The sequence below is a fragment of the Tasmannia lanceolata genome, unplaced genomic scaffold, assembly GCF_043159265.1.
Source record: "Tasmannia lanceolata isolate RefF3 unplaced genomic scaffold, GAP_Taslan_0.1 ptg000037l, whole genome shotgun sequence".
Classification (NCBI taxonomy): Eukaryota; Viridiplantae; Streptophyta; class Magnoliopsida; order Canellales; family Winteraceae; genus Tasmannia; species Tasmannia lanceolata.
The window spans coordinates 8,053,348-8,074,771 of NW_027518714.1; the positions used below are offsets into that span (position 1 = coordinate 8,053,348).

General features: G+C 38.1%; 2 protein-coding genes across 15 annotated transcripts; both read left to right on the forward strand.

The window, feature by feature from the left end:
• The first annotated feature begins 557 nt into the window (after positions 1-557).
• Positions 558-8,340, forward strand: LOC143860726 (E3 ubiquitin-protein ligase DA2-like). Of its 13 annotated transcripts, none has more exons than XM_077371529.1 (8): positions 577-1,099; positions 1,495-1,546; positions 1,640-1,683; positions 1,816-1,897; positions 2,014-2,134; positions 2,243-2,336; positions 4,290-4,356; positions 7,574-8,340. In XM_077371529.1, exons 3-6 carry the CDS (start codon positions 1,652-1,654, stop codon positions 2,245-2,247), a joined length of 240 nt encoding a protein of 79 aa, XP_077227644.1. In that variant the 5' UTR covers positions 577-1,099; positions 1,495-1,546; positions 1,640-1,651; the 3' UTR covers positions 2,248-2,336; positions 4,290-4,356; positions 7,574-8,340. The 13 variants fall into 13 exon arrangements, 12 of the variants coding, with proteins under 12 accessions (XP_077227642.1, XP_077227643.1, XP_077227644.1 ...); XM_077371530.1 differs by having other exon boundaries at positions 581-1,099; positions 1,652-1,683; XM_077371523.1 differs by having other exon boundaries at positions 603-1,099.
• Positions 8,341-15,613: 7,273 nt separating this feature from the next.
• On the forward strand, positions 15,614-19,599 carry LOC143860792 (interactor of constitutive active ROPs 4-like). 2 transcript variants are annotated; one of them, XM_077371607.1, is made up of 4 exons: positions 15,614-15,856; positions 17,765-17,831; positions 17,934-18,090; positions 18,383-19,599. In XM_077371607.1, the coding sequence occupies exons 2-4, from the start codon at positions 17,794-17,796 to the stop codon at positions 19,289-19,291; spliced, it is 1,104 nt and encodes a 367-aa protein (XP_077227722.1). In that variant the 5' UTR covers positions 15,614-15,856; positions 17,765-17,793; the 3' UTR covers positions 19,292-19,599. The 2 variants fall into 2 exon arrangements, with proteins under 2 accessions (XP_077227722.1, XP_077227721.1); XM_077371606.1 differs by having other exon boundaries at positions 15,619-15,856; positions 18,380-19,599.
• The last annotated feature ends 1,825 nt before the right edge of the window (positions 19,600-21,424 follow it).

Genomic DNA, 21,424 nt, shown 5'->3' on the forward strand with positions numbered 1-21,424 from the left:
GATAGGCCACAACATAAATAGGTTCTGCCCCAAAAATTATTTCCATAGATGATCCCAACCGTCCAATCTATAGAAGTTTCCATAATCTAAGTCCCTCTTTAGATCGGATGGTTAGAATCATCCTATGGAAATGATTTTTTGGGGCACAACCTATTTACATTGTGGCCCATTAATTGGGCGGTTTGGATCATTAGCCAAGTGGGAGAATGTTAGGAAATAATCCTAACGGTGGATGTGGCTTTTGCAAGATCAACGGTTGAGGTCATTTGGTTAGTTAATTACTTTTGTGAAAATTCATTAAATGGAAAGACTTTATGTAAAATGTATAAATGTTTAAAAGAGACATTTGGGGAGAGGGATCGGCGCGATGAGAAATCGCATCTCTTCCCACAAACGCTTATAAAAGAACTCTTGGGTCCTGTTTGCACACAACGAATTTGTTTCCAATCTTTGAGAATCTCTGTGAGAAAGAAAAACAAGATTCATGGCTTCCGGTATGTCTTTTTCTCATTTCAATTCATTCTATACTGTTCTGTGATTTTCTCAATGTTGAATCGCCAGGATCCGTTGCCGGTGTTCATGTTGTATCGAACACGAACATAGAATTGAAGGATGGATTAATGTGATGTATTTCTACAATTTGAGAGTGCCTTTAATGTCTTCTCTTTCTCTCTTGTAGAGTTTTAGTTGGAGAGATGATGTTTTTGTTTGAAATTAGAATTTGAAGAATAAAGAAAGGAAAAGGGATATAAATTTTAGTAGGAGAGATGATGTTTAGGTTTGAAATTAGAATTTGAAGAATGAAGAAAGGAAAAGGGATACGGGTTTTAGTAGGAGAGATGATGTTTAGGTTTGAAATTAGAATTTGAAGAATAAAGAAAGGAAAAGGGATAGGGATAGGGAGGTGATGGGGAATGCGTTAGGTCGAAGGAGGCAGTTGGTGGATGAGAAATATACACGGCCGCAGGGATTGTATCAACATAGGGATAAAAATCATAAGAAGCTGAGGAAACTCATTTTAGACTCCAAGTTGGCTCCTTGCTACCCAGGAGATGATAACTGCACCATTGATCTTGAGGAGTGCCCCATCTGCGTTCTTGTCAGTGATTTGGTTATCTTTGTTTTCTTTTTTATCCTTTCTTTATCTTCTTCTGTTTTTACTATTATTTGTTCTTCTTTAAGCTCTGTATCTGTTTGATTCCTTTTTTAATCTGCTATGAGTTGTTCTTCTTTAAGTTCTGTATCTGTTTGATTCCTTTGTTAATCTGTATGTAGGTTGGAGTTTTGGTTTGTCTAGTTTTCTAAAGGTTTTGATTTGTTCTTTCAGTTCAAATTAGGGCATGCGGGTTTTAAACTGTATCTTTTCTTTATTATTTGAAATAACAAGTCCTCTGTGAGGATGCAGTTACTGATTAGTGTTGTCCTTTTCCATTGAGTTTTTATTTTTATCTAAACGACTCTGATGAAATTACTCAAATATGACTCTTCTTTTAGTACTATCCCAGTCTCAATCGTCCAAGATGTTGCATGAAAGGCATATGCACAGGTACACAATTTTTTCCAGCATCCGATTTCTCTACAGATTATGAAAATATTTTCCGTGTGTCAATGTTCTTTAACACGGTGCTACATGACAGAGTGCTTTTTCCAGATGAAGCCACCTCATTCTTCACACCCTACACAGTATCCTCTCTCTTTTGATGAATTTAAATTCATTATATAGTAAATATTCAAATGTTGCCTTGTTGCTCTGCATCTACTATTGTAGCAGTTCTGTTCTTTGTATTTTGTCATAGTTTTACTTATCATTATAAGGTGTCTATTTTGTAAAACTTCAAATTATGCTGTGGAATATCGCGGTGTGAGGACAAAAGAGGAAAAGGGCATGGAACAGGCTGTAAGATGTGCTTCTAATCATTGGTCATTTCCACTATTGTGACACATGAAAATGTTACATTGTTGTAAGGGCAGTCATGGAATTCTAGAATTTGCTTATGATTCTGCTTTGTGCAGGAGGAACAAATAGTTATAGAGGCAAAAATAAGAATGAGCAGGCAACAGGAATTACAGGATGAAGAAGAAAGAATGCTGAAAAGACAACAGATCAGCTCTTCGAGCAGAATTGTAACTACAGGTTTACCTAGTGTTGCTACTTTGGAACGTATCAAAATATTTCATTTGGTTTAATCACTCTGTATTGTTATTATTATATTTTTTTCTAGTAACTTTATGTGTTTTACAGTGTAATCATTTAACTCCCCTGCACAAGGTGACGATATCATTTATTCCCAAGACTTGTCTTCTTTGCCCGCAATTACACATCCTTCACAATTGAGGTAGAGCAGGTTTACAATGATGTGACTGCGTTGCTTTCTATTTTTATTTCTTAACAAATTGTTGCAAGGTTTCTTTTGTGACTTCTTTTTTTATTTATGTTCGTTTTATTGGGAAACGAATATGCAGTTTTTTGGAATATATTTAAGCATTATGTATGCCGTTAATCTCTAGGCTTTGGAGGGATTGGAGATCTGTCTTTGAAGAGTAGGTTAGGCCCTTGGAGGGTACGGTTTAGGGCCTTGATTTATTTTCTTTGTTGGTTCCTACATTTATTGCTGTCACTAAAGCACAAATGCTATGGGAGTTGAAATCTGAAATGCTCCTTTGTCACTTGAATTTCTAAAACCACATATTTTGCTTTCATTTATTTGTGTGTGTGTGTGTTGTATTAAAATAAAAGAAATTAGTAAAGGAGCAGAGAGAGTGCCGAAGGTAAAATCTCTGTAAGGACCTTCCTTTAGCAAGGGACTCTGTGACATCATTAACCTTTCGAAGGAATGAGAGATAAAAAGATCTTTCCGTCTACACACTTCAGCTATCTCGTCAATTACCACTGTGGGCTCTGTCTTTGATGAACCACCCAAGCAATCATATTTGACAAGTCACCTACTCATAACCTCCATCCTGCCGTGCTATTAACAAAAGCCAACTCATAACCTCCATCCTACCCTTTCCTATAAGGAATGCCCTTGCCTGAATCATTAATAACTATTAGGCCATGAAATGCCAACACAATCTTGCCTTTATCTTTTTCCTCCTACCCTACTTGTCCCAGATTTCCCAAATAGCAACCATCACAATCAAACTTAGGAGTGTGAGGCTGTGGCAGAGCATTTGACATTTTTTAGAAAGATACATACAGGCTTCACTTGACTAGATGTAGATTACTAGATATACAGCTTGCCTAACAAATTTGACATAGATACCATTAGAGAACTTGGCAATGTCCCTGGACTAGAAAACCTTTACGGAATGGGTAAACAGAAATTACACTGAATAACCATTAAAAAAATAATAGGGACTGATTTTTTTTCGATCATTATCCTTCTTAAAAATCATTTCTCTATCTGTTTTATTTCATTTCTGTTTGCTTGATAGGAAATATGGGTAAACAACTACAGTGCTTACTTGCTTGCTAGTTGCTGTATTAATGTTACACTTCTCCTACGTTCTAGCTGTTGGGACTTGGGACTCATGGACTTACTCAGAAAGAGTTACTACAACGTGCCTGATTTGTATCAACCTGATAACAAAGTCCTCTTCTGGTTTTTTATATAATTATCTAATTTTTCATCAAGCAAGTTTTCCAAATATGCTAAAATGTCTTACATGCATTTTTCTCTTCTCTATCTGTTTATGATTTCTGGGCTGATAACTCAGCCATGATGGTGAAGTTTTGGCCAACATTGATGTTAAAATGCACCTCCAGCTATGCCATGGAGTTTGTTTAGCTATTGTATCTACACCTTACTTGCAAATGTGTATGACACATCAATTCATTGTAATTCTGGTTCATAACACAAAATTCTGGTTCATAACACAATTATTGTATTTTACTAGACATTCTCTTAACTCCTAAGAAAAGGTTACTAGACATTCTCTAGAGCCTACTTGTACATTCAATATTGTTTACATGCCCTGAGTTGATTAATATATTATGAGCTTTGTGCCAAAATCTCCGCCATGATGAGGAAGTTTTGTCCAACAATCATGTCAAAATGCAACTCCAGTTATGTGAGTTTGTTTAGCTATTGTATCTACACCTTACTTGCAAATGTGTATGACATCAGTTTATTGTATTTCTGGTTTGTATTGTTTTGTGCCTTATCTGTATAAAATCCCATAACTCCAACACAGTGAAGCAGTGTGGTCAGGAAATGATGTTTAGTTTACATGCCCTCATTTGATTGATATATTATGAACATTGTGGCAAAATCTGGCTATAAATGCAGGGACGGTGGATTTGACCTGGATCTGGAGGACATAATGGTGATGGAAGCAATCTGGCTTTCCATTCAGGTGATAGTCCCAACATATGAAATCTGCATTTTTATTTGAAATGTTTTGGGAAAGGATACTTTGAGCACTTCACGTTAACATATAATCTTCTTAAGTCATGGTTATGTGATAGAGGAGAGTGCATTCTATCTGTCATGGGGATTGTAGGATCCCATTTGGATTTCATGGATTAAAGATTTCAAACATGAATGGATTTTTCTGTTTCTAATGAATTATGGGAGTGCTTTGTCGAGTCAAATACAAGTAATTATAACACACTAGTTATTGAGGTACACTTTTGCAATATGGATGATGAATGCAAAAGGTGAAACTAGAAATTAGTAGAACCTCACCATTAAAAAACAAATATAAAAAAAAAGAAATTAGTAGAACCTCAGAATGTGTGAAACACTGGTATCCTATTTTACTAAAACTGATATATAGATAAACTTGAAGATTTCATGATGGAGGACCATCCTCATGAAAACAATGATTTCTATCAGAGGCTGTATGGGTACAACACTTACCTGGCACTCCTTTTTATCAGTAATGTTGTGTACTACAATTTAAAGTTTATTTTTTCTTGTAATCATATTCATCCCAGTTATGTCAATATTATTGCAAGTGACTGGATGATTCATGTTTTATTTGTTTCTTTCAAGAGCACACCTAGTAACTCTGGATAAGTTGAAGCGCCATCTTTTAGGTAAATCATGCTAAATTGTTGGTTTATAAAGAAGACTGTTTGAGCCAGCAACTGTTAATAGTAATGGCAACTAATTTGGTACGGTATTCTGTAAGCGAGATCTATAGACACTTGTGCATGCACAAAATGGACATAAATACAGATGTACACAACTGTGATGTTTTTCATTGTTTAATAGTAATGGCAACTAGTTTGGTAAGATATTCTGTATGCGAGATCTATAGACACTTGTGCATGCACAAAATGGACATAAATACAGATGTACACATAACTGTGATGTTTTTCATTGATTTTCAGTGATTTTTCAGATCCTGGTTAGTCTGTCTGCCTTGCCATATGCTGCCCTTTTTACTTCGACAGAAATGAATGTGATGTTTTATTGATTTTTCAGTGATTCCTTCTAAGTTATCTGATCCTGGCTAGTCTGTCTGCCTTGCCTTCCATTTGCTGCCCTTTTGGCTTTGACAGAAATGAATGTGATGTTTCATTGATTTTTCAGTGATTCCTTCAAAGTTATCTGCCATTTTCCGTGGATATCCTTGCTATCTTTGCACCATCTAATCACATTAAGAGAGTCCCCTACAATGAAAGACTTCTCACGAATAAATGGAATCAAGTGCCTCACACCTTGTCTGAAGGCCAAAGCCCTCACCTCAGTGGGATGTCTCTCCCTAACTGAACCCATTAAGGTGTGTCCCAACTCTCACCAATGCCTGGACGGCCCGTAATTCCTTTGCAACATCAAAGTTCATCTTCATGCAGCCCATCAGATGCAGCTTCCACCTAGACGCAATCTTAACCTTAGGAACATCACTTTTTAAGCAGTATTTCCACTTCCACTTTTAATCATAGATAGTTGTACTTCCCTAAAACAATTTGTCAGTGCAGCCCACTCCAGCATTCTTCCCATATTATTCTTCTTTAATGTGTGTATGAACTCTTTTTTCTTAATGTTCCTTCATTTCTCTCCAACCATATGGTCTACATGGTGGCTGGCAAGCTCATAACTTTTGCAGTGTTTTCCCTCTTGTTCAACCACATTGAAGCCTTCCATGTAGCAATAAATGAGTCAATCGATTTCGGCACCACTCACAACTCCACATTTCGGCTGCAATGGACAATGGATGAGGAGATGGCTCTCTTTTTCTTCCACTCCCATACACATGCAACATGTGTTCTGCATGCTTTGATTCCTGTTCATGAGATGATCTATGCCAATTATTCTGTCATGATCTGCTGTTCGACAGAATGCAAATAATCATGGTGGTGCTGGAATTGACCAATGTGTTTGGATGTACCCTGTATAGGGAAAAGGAAAATAGATCCCCATTTCTTTACTTTCCTTTTTCTTCCTGATTCGAGAGGAAAATCAAAGTGTAAAAAACGGCTTGCATTCGGAAAATTTGCAGCTGACAAGTAATATCATGGGAATAGTGAATGGCAACCACACAACACTAGGAAAAGGAAAATGTCTTTTTACTTTTGATTTTCCCATAAAAACACATTTTTTTGTGCAACCAAATGGATCCTTGAAGGTGGTGGATAATCCACAGAAAATGCCCCACTCTACCAGGAATAACCTTGCTTTTGAAAGCATTAAGTGCCCATTTAGTTTTGTGAAAATGATGAAGCTTACTAAGCAACATCGTGAGACCCTCTTGGTGGTTGCTTTGGGGAGACTTAGTTACTCGATATATGCATCTCTGGTCTGAAAGTGCATTTCATGCCCATAGAAAACAACCTGTTTGTGTCTATTATCTTGGGAGCTTTTCAATTTGGTACTAGAGGTAGTTAGCCATGTAAATGATGTCATTAGTTTATTTTGGTTGTCCAAGGCTTGATTGAAATGTGCAACTGCAACAATCTCTGTAAACACCATCTGGTGGTTTGGTCCCAGAGATTTTTCTTACAGTCTATGATTTAGCCGACACTTTGAATTTATTGTTGACACACGTGTCCCGCCATGTCCGACACGACACGCCTGTCCAGACGTGTCGACACTCTTTTGGACACTTTTAAATATATTGCTACGAGTGTTAGAGTTCATGTGGATGTGTGGATACATATTTGTGTAATAATCAATAATTTTGTGTATGTAGGTGTCACCATTTCAAGATTTTTAGATGTTGCCATCTCAGACAATTCATGTTCGTGTTGAAACTCAACAAACGTATCTATATCGACAAATTATGATTATATATTCTTTCTATTTTAGCCGTATCACCGTTTCTAAATTCTGGGGGTTTGCCGTGTCCGACACTCCGTGTCCTTGTCGACACGCGACACTCGTGTCCGTGTCCACAAATCATAGCTTACAGTGGATTTCAAACTAGTGCCTATCGTTTTATCAAGTGTTGGCAATCCTTAGATTGTACCATGGCGTAAAAAAGATTGGTTTTTTTAATGAATTTATGCCATGTTGTATAATTGTGGTCATTTACTTTTTTTTATTGTACTTGCTCTTAAATAATATTCCTATAGAAATTTCGCAAATTATCTTTTGTTTTTTTAGCCTTTCTCATTAACGCTCAGCACATGGAAGGGGACTCCTCTACCATTGCTGCTTTTAATGTCCCAGTGTACTGCATGTTGGCCCAGTCTGGGGGGTTACCTACTAGGGATGAGAGACTCGGGGAGAATTATTCAGCTGAGAACTGGACCGAGATCTCACTAGACAGCGGAAGATCAGTACCAAGGGATGAAGGCGAGTGGGCCATGGATCAGGAATCTGAAGTGGCAGAGGTGGGGACCACCTATGCCAGTTCAGATGCCACGGTGGAGACAGTGACTCCCTTGTTGCTCAACAAGGGTGTTGGGGACCATTTTCAGCCTGCTGCCATGTCGTGCCCCATTCTTCCAGAGAGTTTTGAGGAGCAGATGATGCTGGCCATGGCTGTTTCGCTGGCGGAAGCTCGCGCGAGACCGAGCCCACAAGGACTGGCTTGGCTTTAGCATGATTGGCAAGGTATTCGTAACCCAATTGCTTGATTTTTTTTTTTCTGTTGTTGCCTCTTTAGTCATTTTTCTCTCGTCATTGATATTCCTGTTGTCAATTGTTCTTTTCTTTTTGGTTTTTGTATACACATGTAAAAAAGGCCTAAAAAGGAATTTAAAAAAAGAAAGAAGCGAATATGGATGTTAGTAGGTGGATGGACAGAATTTGATAGGGTAACCTTCTGCTCTTGAACTAAACATAACAGGTCCTATCTATGGTTGGTGGAAGGTTGTATTGAAAAAAAGTGTAAAACAAGGCGAGTTCGATGAGACGGCCACCTTGGCTGCCTTCTGATGTTGTACAAGATCAACCGTCTTGATTTCACATGCATGGCCTATTTTTCCTTGAAAAATATGAGCTGACAGAATTGGAAATGGGCTAACTTGTTCATAGATCCAAACTACTTACTGCTAGTATTTGCTATGGAATGGGCAGAAGTTCAATTAGGGGCTACTGACTCGTCCAGTTTTTGGCAGTCTTTGCATAAGCATGGAACTTGTGCATCCAATCATTGTTAGGTTATACTCTTGGTTCTGCTATCGGTCTCCATAGCAGCACTCCAGGCCTTGTGAGTATCTGGGTGGGCTTGTAAGCTAGGCCCAACCCTCTCAACATGGGCTGTAAAGGCCCATTTAGTGAGCCCTTCGCATGGTTATCCAGCCTGTGACTGAGAAGAGTTTCTACGCATGTCCAAGTCTCGCATGGGTGGTCTGCTATTGACTGGGAATAGTTCTTCAGCGTAGCTGTGTGCAGATAATAACACTAGAAAGCTGGAAGGTCACGTATTTCAAGAGATTTTTTTTTCCCCTTTCAATGTATCCCGTTGTCGTCTTCTCTTCTATGTCCAACTCCCTCCTCTCCATGTGGTGTTTTTTTTATTAAGTTTGTCTTATTGGTTTTGCTTGGAAGTCGGGATAATTTATAGTGTTTTGTTTTGTAGTGTTATCCTGAAAGAATCCCATGTTCTTACATGAACGCATTTGAAGAAAGAGCTGTCCACTTCAATGCATATATTGCACTGTGACCATTTCTGGTGTAGAATTCCTTTCCCAATGCACCTTAACGAGTGCCCTTAACAACCAACCCCCCCCCCCCCCCCCCGCCGCCCACATCCCTTCTTTTTTAACACAAACCATGTTCCAACCCGTTTATTATGCCTAGGCTGATGACTCCCTCCAGTAGGCCATCCGCCTCTCCACCCGAGCCCTCGCAATCCACAGGGCCCAAGTGGAAGAAGATGAAAATGACAAAGCAAAGGGAAATGATCCTAAGCATTCATTTGGAAGGCCCCATCATGGATGGGGTGTGTACCAAAATCAGCTTAATTGGATCACCATAGGGTGTCCATTTGTAGGGGTGAAAATGGATAGATGTTGTTTGTCCACTAATCTGCCCATTTCCACCTCACAAATGGACACCCTAAGTTGATCCAATGGAGCTGATTTTTGGTGGACACCCTATCCATGAAAGGGCCCATCAAATGAATGCTTTGGATCCCCCCCATGTGGCCCCACCCCGAGCGCAGGCCCTTTACTCTTATTATTACTATTATTATTATTTGAATGGCGCCACTTATTATTATTTTTTAGGTAAGTTTATTTTCTTTTTCTGTAGATAACCTTGGATCAAAGGCCTTTAGTGAATAGTGATGCTCCTCGGTGCGAGTATTTTTTGGTATAAAACCAAAAACAAAAATACCATAATTTTGGTAGAAAAATTGTGGTGAGGAGATATTTCTAACTGCAATTAATACTATTTTCCTTTGAAGACGGAAATGGGTTTATTCTTTGATAAAAAATATATAAAAATACCTAATTTTTTCATCAAAAAATGTTAAAGCAAAAAAAAAAAACATCTAATGAAATACTTTTAGTGAGCATTAAATCAAACCATCGTTGGGCTAATGATACATCTTTTAGATAACCTGAAAGATTTTTTTATTTTGCAAATATTTAGTCACAGCGGCGGATAAACTCTCTCTCTCTCTCTCTAAAAATAGTCTAGGGGGAGTTTATATTTTTCATTGCCTAAACTGGTTTTTCTTTTAGTGCTTAGAGTCATTCCAGTCTATAGATAGATGCCTGAAGTTATAGAAGACAACATAATAGTTATGATTAGTGAAGAAAGATTTTATAAGTGAGAGATGAAAGTGTGAGTTATGATTAGTGTTACGATTGTTGTATCTTGTTATTGGTTGTTGAACTTTGGTAATATTATGAGAGATAATTTTGAGATAGCTAGAATTGATATTCTGTGGGGCTTTGTGGAGACATAAATTTGGTGATATTATTAATTGGTAATTGATGTTTTGCATTTTGTAGATGGTGTTACTGATCATCTTTCTTGTTAGAGTGATAATTTTTTAGAGTGGATGATAGAGATATTAAAATTGATGAAGAATATTAATGAATAAATGTATATGCTTTTGGTTGTGATATAATTTGAATATTATTAATTGCAAGTTTTTAGATATTACCGTCTTCATGAATTTTTTTTCTTCTAAAAGATTCATTTAGCCGACCCCAACTAGCTTGGGACAAAGGCTTTGTTGAGTTGAGTTGAGCAAGTTTTTAGAGATTGTGCAGGGATAGATTTGCTGATATTTTTTGCTTATAATATGATTCTTCTGGTGAAGAGGTGAAATTTGGTAACTGTTGTTTTGCATTTGGCAGATGGTAGCTAGTATTTATCATGTTCCTTGTTAGAGTGAGAATTTTTTTTAGAGTGGATGGTAGTGATGTTAAAATTGATGAGATATATAAATGAATGAATTTATATATTTTTTGTAGGGGATTTGCTAGCCACTTTCTCGGAAATCCATTTCGCGCCTGGTTTTTGCATGTGATGAGACCCATGTCAGATGAATTAAATGAGTAAGACAAAATCTGCGAATATTTTTTGTAGGGGATTTGCTAGCCACTTTCTCGGAAATCCATTTCGCGCCTGGTTTTTGCATGTGATGAGACCCATGTCAGATGAATTAAATGAGTAAGACAAAATCTGCGAACAAGTCAACATGTGTGGTTGTCATCACATGCAAAAGCCGGTCGTGAAATCGCTTTCCGCCAAAGTGGCTATCAACTCCCTTATGGTAGTGATATAATTTGAATATTATTAATTGCAAGTCTAAAATAAAAATCTAATAAAAAGTCTGTTATTTATTGCGAACTGGAGAGTGAAATTGTATATGTAAAATTAAAGTATTTAGAAGAATTTTATTAACAATGAATCTACGAGAAGATTATTAGTATGATGTGACCGACGGAGTAAAATTCTTCTAATGGTAAGTTGTGTAAGAGATGACTGATAAATGATGGGGTATGTTTAGACTAGCTTTATCAATAATTAGTAATTAAATCTTATACAAAATATTTAGGGGAGTGATATCCCCCCACCCCCCCGACCCATGTTTTGACAAGGGGTTTTGCTAAATAGTGCCCTAAGGGCCGATTGGTTAGCAAAACCCTTATTATTTAACCATATCTAACCAAGCGTCAAAGGTTTTTACAATTCCCAAAAAGCTCTCAGCAGCCAATTAAAAAACATAAAAGACAAGGTGATTTTGCCCCGTTACGAACACAGTCGTGCAAATATCTAGAGCCTATCAATATTCCATGAATATGTTATTGAAAGAAAATGCCCATTTAAATCACCAATTTGCCCTTTCTAACAAAATTTACCTTTGTAGAAATTATGAATTTCTTACTATAAATTGGAAAAGAGAACGTAACCCTTGGTTTTAGAAAGACCCTTGGACTCTGTTTGGTTACTTGGTTACTTGGTTACTGTCTCAAGAACTAAAGTTAGGGGTGTAAACGAGCCGAGCTGAGCTTGGCCCAGCTCGGCTCGGCTCGGCTCGTTAAGCTCAAAAGCTTGGCTTGGGCTCGAACCAGGCTCGAACTCGGCTCGGCTCGGCTAGGCTAGGCTCGCGAGCCTTACCGAGCTCGGGTTATATTTACACCCCTCATCTTCCCTGGACAGTCCTATCTAGTGTAATTTTACTACTCTTTTTACACCACGGGATGGTGGTCCAAGTAACAAATGGGGTTCCAAAAAAGAAGTGACATATTTTGCCTCCTTTCACCCCCTCGAAAACCATTTTAGTGTATATATTAATATATAATATATATATTTAAATATATTAAATCTTTAACTAGCCTTAACGAGCCTGACCAGCCGGGTCGCCTCGCCTCGTTAAGGATTCGAGCCGAGCTCGAGCCAAAATTGACACCCTTAACGAAAGTGATTGAAATGGGAGTGAAGTGGAGTGAATTTCGTGGGAAAAGTTTCCACTTTTCGTACATTAACTTCCCCTTGCAAAAGATCTAGGGAAAAGTTATGGAAAAAGATTCCATGAAAAATACATTCTCTAAAAAATAAAATCCAAGGTTTGATAGGTTTGCAATTTTTCATGTTAGCGGAAAATTTTAGTTTTAGTGAAAAATTGCATGCATACGAGCTTACCAAACCTTATAAAATCGATATTCCATGCAAAAAATGCTATGCATCCAAACAGCCTTTTAGAAAATTTAATCCATTTTAGAATTTGGAGATAGGGGAGAGGCATCTAATATGCTGGGTGATTTATTGCACCTAGGGGTTGAACCTATGACTCAATTGACTTAGGCTTTGTATCTCGACCTTGAGTTCGTTAACTCAATCAATGAGCCTAAAAATCTGAGAATACCATAGAACTCTCGTGAAACCTCATCACTGGCTTTTTCACACAAAGGTGAGTAAAGCACCGCTTAAAGTTAGACATGTCTAGTGGGTTCTTGTTGTGAGGTCTAACGTCATTTCGGGGTCCCTACAGTAATTCACATGAGGGAAAGAGACGTCCCCACCATAAGTCACATGAGAGAGAGAGAGAGAGAGAAATTTTAGGCATGCTCTTTTACCAAAATCCCAAACCTAGTAAGAGTATCATGCAATTTCCTAAGGATTAAGCTGGGTTTCCTTTCCTGGAACTCTTCTTTAACTCTCCCTATGGATTAAGAATCCTAAATCCCAGGGCATGAAGTCCCACTTCAATTTTCCATAACTTAACAATACCTAATCAAGATTCAAAATTTTTATTTATGGCCAAAAGAAAACCATACTTGAAATAGTCAAGAAGATATGAGGATACCTAATCAAGATTCAAGAATTTTATTTATGCCCAGAAAAACTATACTAGAAATAGTCAAGAAGATATGAGACCTCATCTAGTTGAATAAGTAGATTCATTAATGGGCATCTTTTTCAGCAAAGTTGAATGAAAAGCATGAAGGCCATGACAATGCATGTGAAAGGGAGTTGCTAAGCTTAAGACATTGCATGTGAAGAAGGCAACTGTGGGGAAAAGCTAACTTATATGTCACCCCGACCATCATATATACAATCAACCTACCCTAAACTAGGATCATTACTATGCGCCCCCACCCACCAATCAACACATGTCATGTGAATCCAACATCAAAGCAAAGCAATGGATCAGTTCCCTTAGGGGCTGTTTGGACAGGTAGATTTCTTCGAAATTGTAGCTAAGAGACAAGAGAAGAAGCGGACCAGCAGTCGTTTACGTTTTTGACTTCTCGCCCTTCTTTTCGTCAGCAAGAGAGTACCAGATCCTCCCATATTTCCAGGTGTTTGAAATCTCAGGATGCAGTAGAGATTTTTAAAAACTGAATTTCTCACTTAAAATCTAAGAAACTGTCAGGACAGCATACAACAGCTTGATCATGAACCCTCTTTTACACTGTTTTCAAAGTAAAAACTTGGATTCTAAAATCCACGTATCCAAACGGCCTATTAGATTAACTGATTTAGGAAAAGAAAACGAAATGTCCTATCTTCACGAGATCAGTTCCCGATCTCTATGATGCAACTAAACGATCGTCAACAACTCTCTCAATATCTCTATGGTATAATAACAAGTGGAACTGTTTCATGGGTTAGATTTAATTGTTCCGATCTGTTCCGAAACAGATTTACCCAAAAGATAAATGGAACACACTATTTTTTTTAGAAGTATAGGACTGCCCTCCAACAGCTAATTTTTTTTACTATTTTACCCTTAGTTTAAGTCAATTTTTAAAGCTTTTTATAGCCGTTTGAAGGATATTTAGTCTTTTGTCTCCCCAAATAAAAAACCTATATAAACTCATCTAAAACCTCATTTTCTTTTCTTTGTCTACAACTGTATAAGCTCTCGTTTGCTTTTTGACTGTTTACCCTGGCGTTTATTGATGTTTTGCTATAAATTTATTATTTTCAAGTAATGAAATATATTCTTTTATTTTTAGATTCTTTTTTGTAAAAAAATTAACTTTTAAAATGTTTTCTCTGGTCATAGCATCTATTCCGAAATGAAACACAGAAATAGCCGAAACACCGAAACATCCTGTTTGACCAAAATGAAGCATCGAACGAAACAGAATCGACAACTATGTCAGAGAGAGAGTAGAGGAGAAAGATTCTTTCTACGATGTCTTTATAATTATAGCATTTGTTATCTAATTACCACACATAATTCTTATTATGTCTGTCTCATGGGAGGGTCTAATGGAATCTAATGAAGGGCCTACAAATGGATTAAATTCAAATATAAAGAAGAAAATGCAAAACATCTAAAGAAAATTCAAAACTAGGGTGACTCCTGAGGTTGTTTAAAACCTTATAAATGTAGTATCCTTTAAGTATGTAATTGCTTTTAAATGTCTATTTCTTTATACCTATTAATATATAGAGAAATTATATGATGCCCGACCATCAAAATAAAGGGCGGAGAGAGACAAACCCTCTCTCCCTTGATTTTTAATCCAAGAGAAAGTACAATATTTTACTTTTCCTTGGTTCAAAAACCAAGGCAGCAAGTTTTGTCTCCTTCCGCCCTTTACATTTTGACGGTCGGGCATCGTATAATTTCTCATATATATAATACACTACTCATAGATAAAAAAATATAATACAGGTAAATTTATCTACAACTGTTAACCTCGTTAGCTTAAAAATGAGAGGTATTTAATAGTTATAGAGAAATTTACATTTATAAGATAAAGCTAAAAATTAGTCTAAAGAAATACTGTAAATTTAAGAGCTTCTTTCTAATTTTTTGGACTCATGTGTGCCATCTTGATATGATCGGTACCATTGGTTTCATCATTACTGGATGATCATAACCCTTGATCTATTAGTCATTCTTAGGGTTCTGCTGAAGAGTTGAAGTGCGCTGCATGAACGTCCTGGATCTTTTACACATCAAATGCAAACGTTTTACGTAAAAAAATGGGGCCCACCACTTAGATCTGGAAACCCCTATTAATACATAATTTCTTCCTAAAAAGGGTATTTTAGGAATACAACGCAGAAAGTAGGGGTGCTTTTCGTGCTCTGCATGGAGGTTGAGAAAGGGTATTTTAGGCATACAATGCAGAAAGTTACGAGGGTGCATTTATGAGTTAAAGCAGCAAAGCCCCCACTTCTCCTTTTGTATTACTTTATCGGAGGGCTAAAAAGGTAAAAGACAACAAAAAAGATAAAAGCTCGGGTTTTTAAGGGAACTGACTTCAAAATTTTCCATTTGTCTTCTTCTGCGGATTCCAATGGCGTGTCAATTCCAGCTTATAATTCAAAAAGGAGAAAATCTCTCACTCTGAAAACCACTGTATAAATCTCTCTTTGCTCTCCTGCTTTTGAACTTTCTTTCCTCTATTTCCCTCCTCTGGTTTTATTTTTCTCAGATGCTTTCAAATCCTCGAGAACCGAGATCTACGAGAGATTTCCAGATCTGATCTAAGAAGGCGATTTAAGTTTCTTGTTACAGAGACATAGTAATATCTGTGAGTTTCGTCTTTATCTTTCCCTTTTGTTTTACTCAGATCATGATGTTCATCTTCGTAAGATTATTTTCGAATGTGCCTTCTCATTTTTTTCGCTTAAGAAGCTAGTTTTTAGAGTTCGGCTCTTTATATACTTCTTTTGATCTGAGATTCATGAAGTTCTGTTTGAAGATCTGTGATTAGAGAGCTTTCAATCTTGTTCAGGAGCCATCTCTCTTTATTTTCTCAGCAAAACACATTAATTTTAAAATGTGAGCGATTTTCGTAGTTATACTTCATATTCGACTATATCAGTTGTTTTCAGATCATAGATCTCTTTAAGAGGCTAGATTTTAGAGCTTTCAATCATAGATCTCTTTAATTTCTCAGCAAAAAATAAAAAAATCAAGCTTAAAATTTGTCCTATTCATGCTTATAGTTCATATTAGACTATGTCAGTGGTTTCGGATTGTAGATCTCTGTTTAGGAGGCTAGATTTTTGTTTCAATCGTTCTTAGTTTAGCTGTTTTCGTGAGATATCAGTTAGATAATCATCAGTTTTAACATTTTATCATCTCTTTTTTTATTTTCTATGTTAAACCTAAAGAAATCCAAGGCTAGATTTTTTTATGTAAGGATCGTTTATTTATTTATCTCTACCTGTCTTCGTTTATTTTCTCTGATTTGCATTTTCTCTCTTTTTTGGAAAGAATGTCTGTCAAAAAACATGTTCGAAATCGCCATGTCGTCCGAAATGACATGTATACCCTTGCATTTACTCGCAGATCGTTGTGTTATAAAACGCGCATCTTAGAGTAGGTTACAGGCTAAACTAGAACGAAAGGGGAGCTACGAGCCTCCAACGGCAAAATGAGCTGAAAATCTTGTCTTACCTTGCAGTCAAAACTCAAAACTCAAAAACTTAAAAAAGGGGCTGTCCCAAGTATAAAAAAAAAAGGGCTAATAAATGGCTTTACTTTTAAAAATCTTTCAGACAGAAGGACCTTTATTAAAGATGTCAGTCTTAGCGGATAAAAAAGCTCGTGGATCATTTAAAACCCCTCTTTGGTGGTAGCCCCCATGTGCTTCCCCTAGTCGGGTTTTGAGTTATTGGGAGAAAAGCAATTGACTCGTGGCTGTGTAGTTGAAACTGTGAGTCCTTTACTCCCATTTTTTTTCAAGGGTGATATTTTTTCACCCCCTGGAGGATAATGCGCCCCAAAAAGCGTTGAAGAAGTTTGCCCCCAATTCACGTTAAAGTGGGGCGCGTTATCCTTTTGGGGGGGGGGGGGGGTGAAAAAATCATCTAGAAGCTGAAAGGTATCTAGCCGATATGAACATAATGCACCTATTGGACGGTTTGGATCAGCTAATCAAATTTGTCTTGTTTAAAATGATATTTACGGACACCCATTGCCAGTGTACTTTGCAATCAAAGCCACTGGATTTTTCTAACATCAAGTACATGAGCCTCATTTTGTCTTTGATAGACTGATGCTGGGTGTCGCTGGTGATCAAGAGGGCGTAAATTTCACTTCCCAAGGATTATTGTCATGGAAAAACTTTTGAAACCGGGGAATGCGCTTTTGAATTCAAAACGATTGACCAAAAGGCTAAAGTACCCCTACTTAAGGTTTTAATTTCCAAAAATGGCATCGTTTCTATTCCCTATTGTTTCTGCCGTACATGTCTAATTACGACCAGACCTCCATTGGCCTGTCGGATTTCTAGTTATTTCGAAAATTTACCACTGGTGCTGGGGTATTTTGGTCACTTTGTTTCGAAGTCAAAGATAGTCTTCGTAGCGCTTTATCTGTTCTTTTTTCACGCTTGTCGATATTGTATTCCATGTTTTGTAGCAGCTCTCGTTATATTGTTTATCTTTTGCTAACGTTTCCTTTGGCCGATGATTTTTTCTCCCCACTGTAGGATAATGCGCCCCCTCTTACCGTGATTTGATGTCAAAAAGTGTTAAAGTCTGCCCACAGAGATCAAGGTAAAATCCCACTTCCTGGCTGTTCTTTCGATCTATTTCTCTATTTGGTTATTCCTCAATTTACAGGGAATCTGAAATTTCAAATTTTTGTATGTCATACAGAGGTTCCGAGATGCCTCAAAGACAATCTCCTCGGACTCCTCTTCAGTTGAGGACCCCAAGCTCCGAATCTGACGGGCTGCATCCTACTAATCGGCCCATTGTTGATCGGAGCCCTAAGCTCGGTGATAGGCGATCTCCCCGTGGCCCGTTACCAGAGGTATTTGCATTAATGCATATATAGTTTATGATTTCAAATTCTACCAAATGTTTTTTTTTTTTTCTATTTCAAGTACCATAATCTGATTCCAGGATATAGGATAGAAGGGAAGAAAATGATCCACGGAGAAGAACTCAACTAGAGCCAGGATTATACCCGGATACATTCCTTTCACATTCTTCATTAAATTTTTCTAAAGGATTCATTTAGCCGACCCAAACTAGTTTGGGACAAAGGCTTTGTTGAGTTGAGGACCATAATCTGATCTTTTAATCGATTTTTTTATCAGAAGAAACGTAGCCCTCGCATTACCGACCTCCAATCCCAGCTGAATCAAACACAAGAAGAGCTCAAAAAGTTAAAAGAACAGTTAGCTTCAGCTGAAGCTGCCAAGAGAGACGCTCAGGAAGAACTGGAGATTATCAAGAATCAAATCCCAGCCGTAGATCCTCAAGAAATTAACGAACCAGATGCGAAAGAAGAAACCAACTATCCCCCACCGGAAGAGAACATAATCGACGAAAACTCGCCAGAAACCGACGTCTTTGAAGTCCCGGCGGTGGCAATCCCAGTTGAGCTGGAGGTGGAGCCGAGCCACATTCCCGAGCCAGGAGACTTTGAAACGAAGCCGAATGACGAATGCTCAGAGCTGGTAGCCGAGCCGGAGAATGACGAAGTACTTGAGCTAAAGGCCAAGTTGGAAGAGAAAGAGAAAGTGGTGGAGAGGTTTCAGACTGAGAATGATGAGCTGAAAAGGGAGGTTTTAGAGGCAAGAGCCGAGGCGTCTATGGCTGGGGTTAAAGAAGAGGAAGCCGCTTTGAAGCTGAGCCAAACAAGGGATGAGCTGGACGAAGCCAAGACTGGGGCGGCTCGGCTTAAGGAGGAGCTAGAAGCCTCCGAGGGAGCCAAGCTGGTTATGGAGGCTGAGATGAGAAGGCTGAAAGTGCAGACTGAGCAGTGGAGGAAGGCGGCTGACGCGGCTGCAGCCGTGTTGGCTGGAGGAGTTGATGGGAATGGGAGGAGAGTGAGGGAGAGGTGTGGGTCCATGGACAAGAATATGGGGGGATTTGAATCGGACGGCTATGCTAGCTTTGGATCGCCGATAGCGGACGGCTATGATGATGGTTTTGGTGGTGGGAAGAGGAAGGGAGGAGGGATTAGGATGTTTGGGGATTTATGGAAAAAGAAGGGGCAAAAATAGGTAAATTGCTACAGGGGCTAGGTGGAAGTGTTTTCCTGTTTGAACCTGATGTTTCTAATTAGGTCGACTTGTGTGTAATACGAACAAACTCATGATAACTGAACGGTAAGAGAAAGTGTTTCTTGTTTTACGCAAGAGCCTGAGTTTGTAATATTTTTTGATAAGTTTTTCTTATTATTCTATATATTTCTATGCATGTTTAAGTTATTTAAGTACTTTAAATTAGTTTCAGTTGGTTTTCAACTGTTATGTAAAATGTAAATTGATTTTCAAAAAACTAATATCAAGCATCATATTTTAGATTGTAATCGGTTCTTGTTCTTACACAAGTATCCTAAATATGTGTTGGGTCATTAGTTTTGCTTAAACTCTAGTTCAAATTTGGATTTCAAACTATTATTTCTTCTTAGAAATCTCAAGTCACGGATGTTGTGGAGAGCACCCATTTGTTCGGTCCCCTGCTCAGTCTTTCTCTCGGTTTCGCTAGCATTACTCCTTTTTATTTATTTATATTTCTCTGGGTCTCCAGTTGGGTAAGAGTCCTGAACTAAGTTAGTAGATGCGGAATTAGAATTCTTGTTAGGAGCCCTACTTATAGTTAAATTACATAAGTTGGGAGTCTCATATATGTAGTTGAATACTCAATAATGGATGTGTGCATGTATATGGGAGAACTTTTCTTTGTTGAATAGAGATGAATACAAGTTCTTCTTTCTTGTGGATTCAAGGTTTTCCGCCAGGGTGGCCGTTCTCTACTTTAAATCCGCTGCATAACATCATGTTTTTGAGAAATTATTTGGTGCCCGACCGTGAAGTCCAATGTAGTCAGCATGACAAAAGTACCACCCTTGATATTTGATCCAACGACCTTCCCTTAAAAAGTGGGCGGCTGTGGGATCAAATATCAAGGGTTGGAAGTCCAACACTTGACTCCACACCCTACAGCACTGTATAAAATCTCTATTTCTAAGTTTGCTTTCAGGTGTCCTCAGGATATTTTGATTTAATTGACTGCGTATTCTTTATTATCTATACTCGGGTGAATTTATGAATTAAACATGTAGAACACATAGTTTTGATGCAGAGACCCCTTCATGTGGTGGAGGGGGAGATTGATGCATAACCTTCCAAGGTCTGCAAACACATGGTGTTAGTTTTCTATTTGAGATAGTTTTTCTTTATTGCTCTTTAATCAGGAGGCGTCACAACTAAACTACCGTGGGTTGATTTGTAATCAAATCTAAATTTTTAATAACTTTAGCCAGCCTTAGGATGAGGTTCGGCAACACTTGACGGAAGGGATTTTGGAGAGTATTTGGGAAGGAGATGAAAAGAATGAAAGAGTCGGAGGAATCACATTTGGCAAAATCGACCCTGCAATGCCCTAATCTAAAAGCTTAGACATAAATACGGGGAACAACGATATTTTCAAAGCGATGTGGAGTTGACATGGGAAATTCTCATTATTCTGCAATGTTTGGCCATTTCTTTACCCTATCCAAGACCTGAGTGGCCGTTTGGATACGCTGATTCTAGAATCTGGGAGTTCTTCAAAATTGTAGATCAGAGACATGGGGAGAAGCGAACCAGCCGTCGTTTTCTGATTTTTTGCCCTTCTTTCCATCGGCAAGAGAGTGGCTGATCGTCCCATGTTTCCAGCTTTTAGAAATCTCGGGATGCGGGAGAGCTTTCTAAAACCTGGATTTCTTACTTAAAATTCAAGAAACGCTGTCCGGACATCAGACAAGAGCTTGATCATGAACCCTCTTTTGCACCATTTTCAAATTAAACTTGGATTCTAAAATCAGCGTATCCAAACACCCCTTATAAGGCCCAAAATCCTGCCCAACACGATCCCCACCCCGGGCGTGTCACGGGTAGAGTCAGGTTGAGCTTTTGCTAAAGAAAAACCGACCCGATTTTATGATAAAAGCACATCTCGAATTCCCAAAAACCGATCCTAGGTGCACCCCTAGGGGAAATACATTCCTCCATTTTTCAACCTGCCTGTAGGGACATTCACGTAATATGTGTTCAAAATGATCAGGGCCGTTCATTTTGTAGGCCACTACAAGACTTCTAGTGACGTTTGAGATCTTCATCTCTTGATAAAAAAAAGTACTTTTCTTTAGA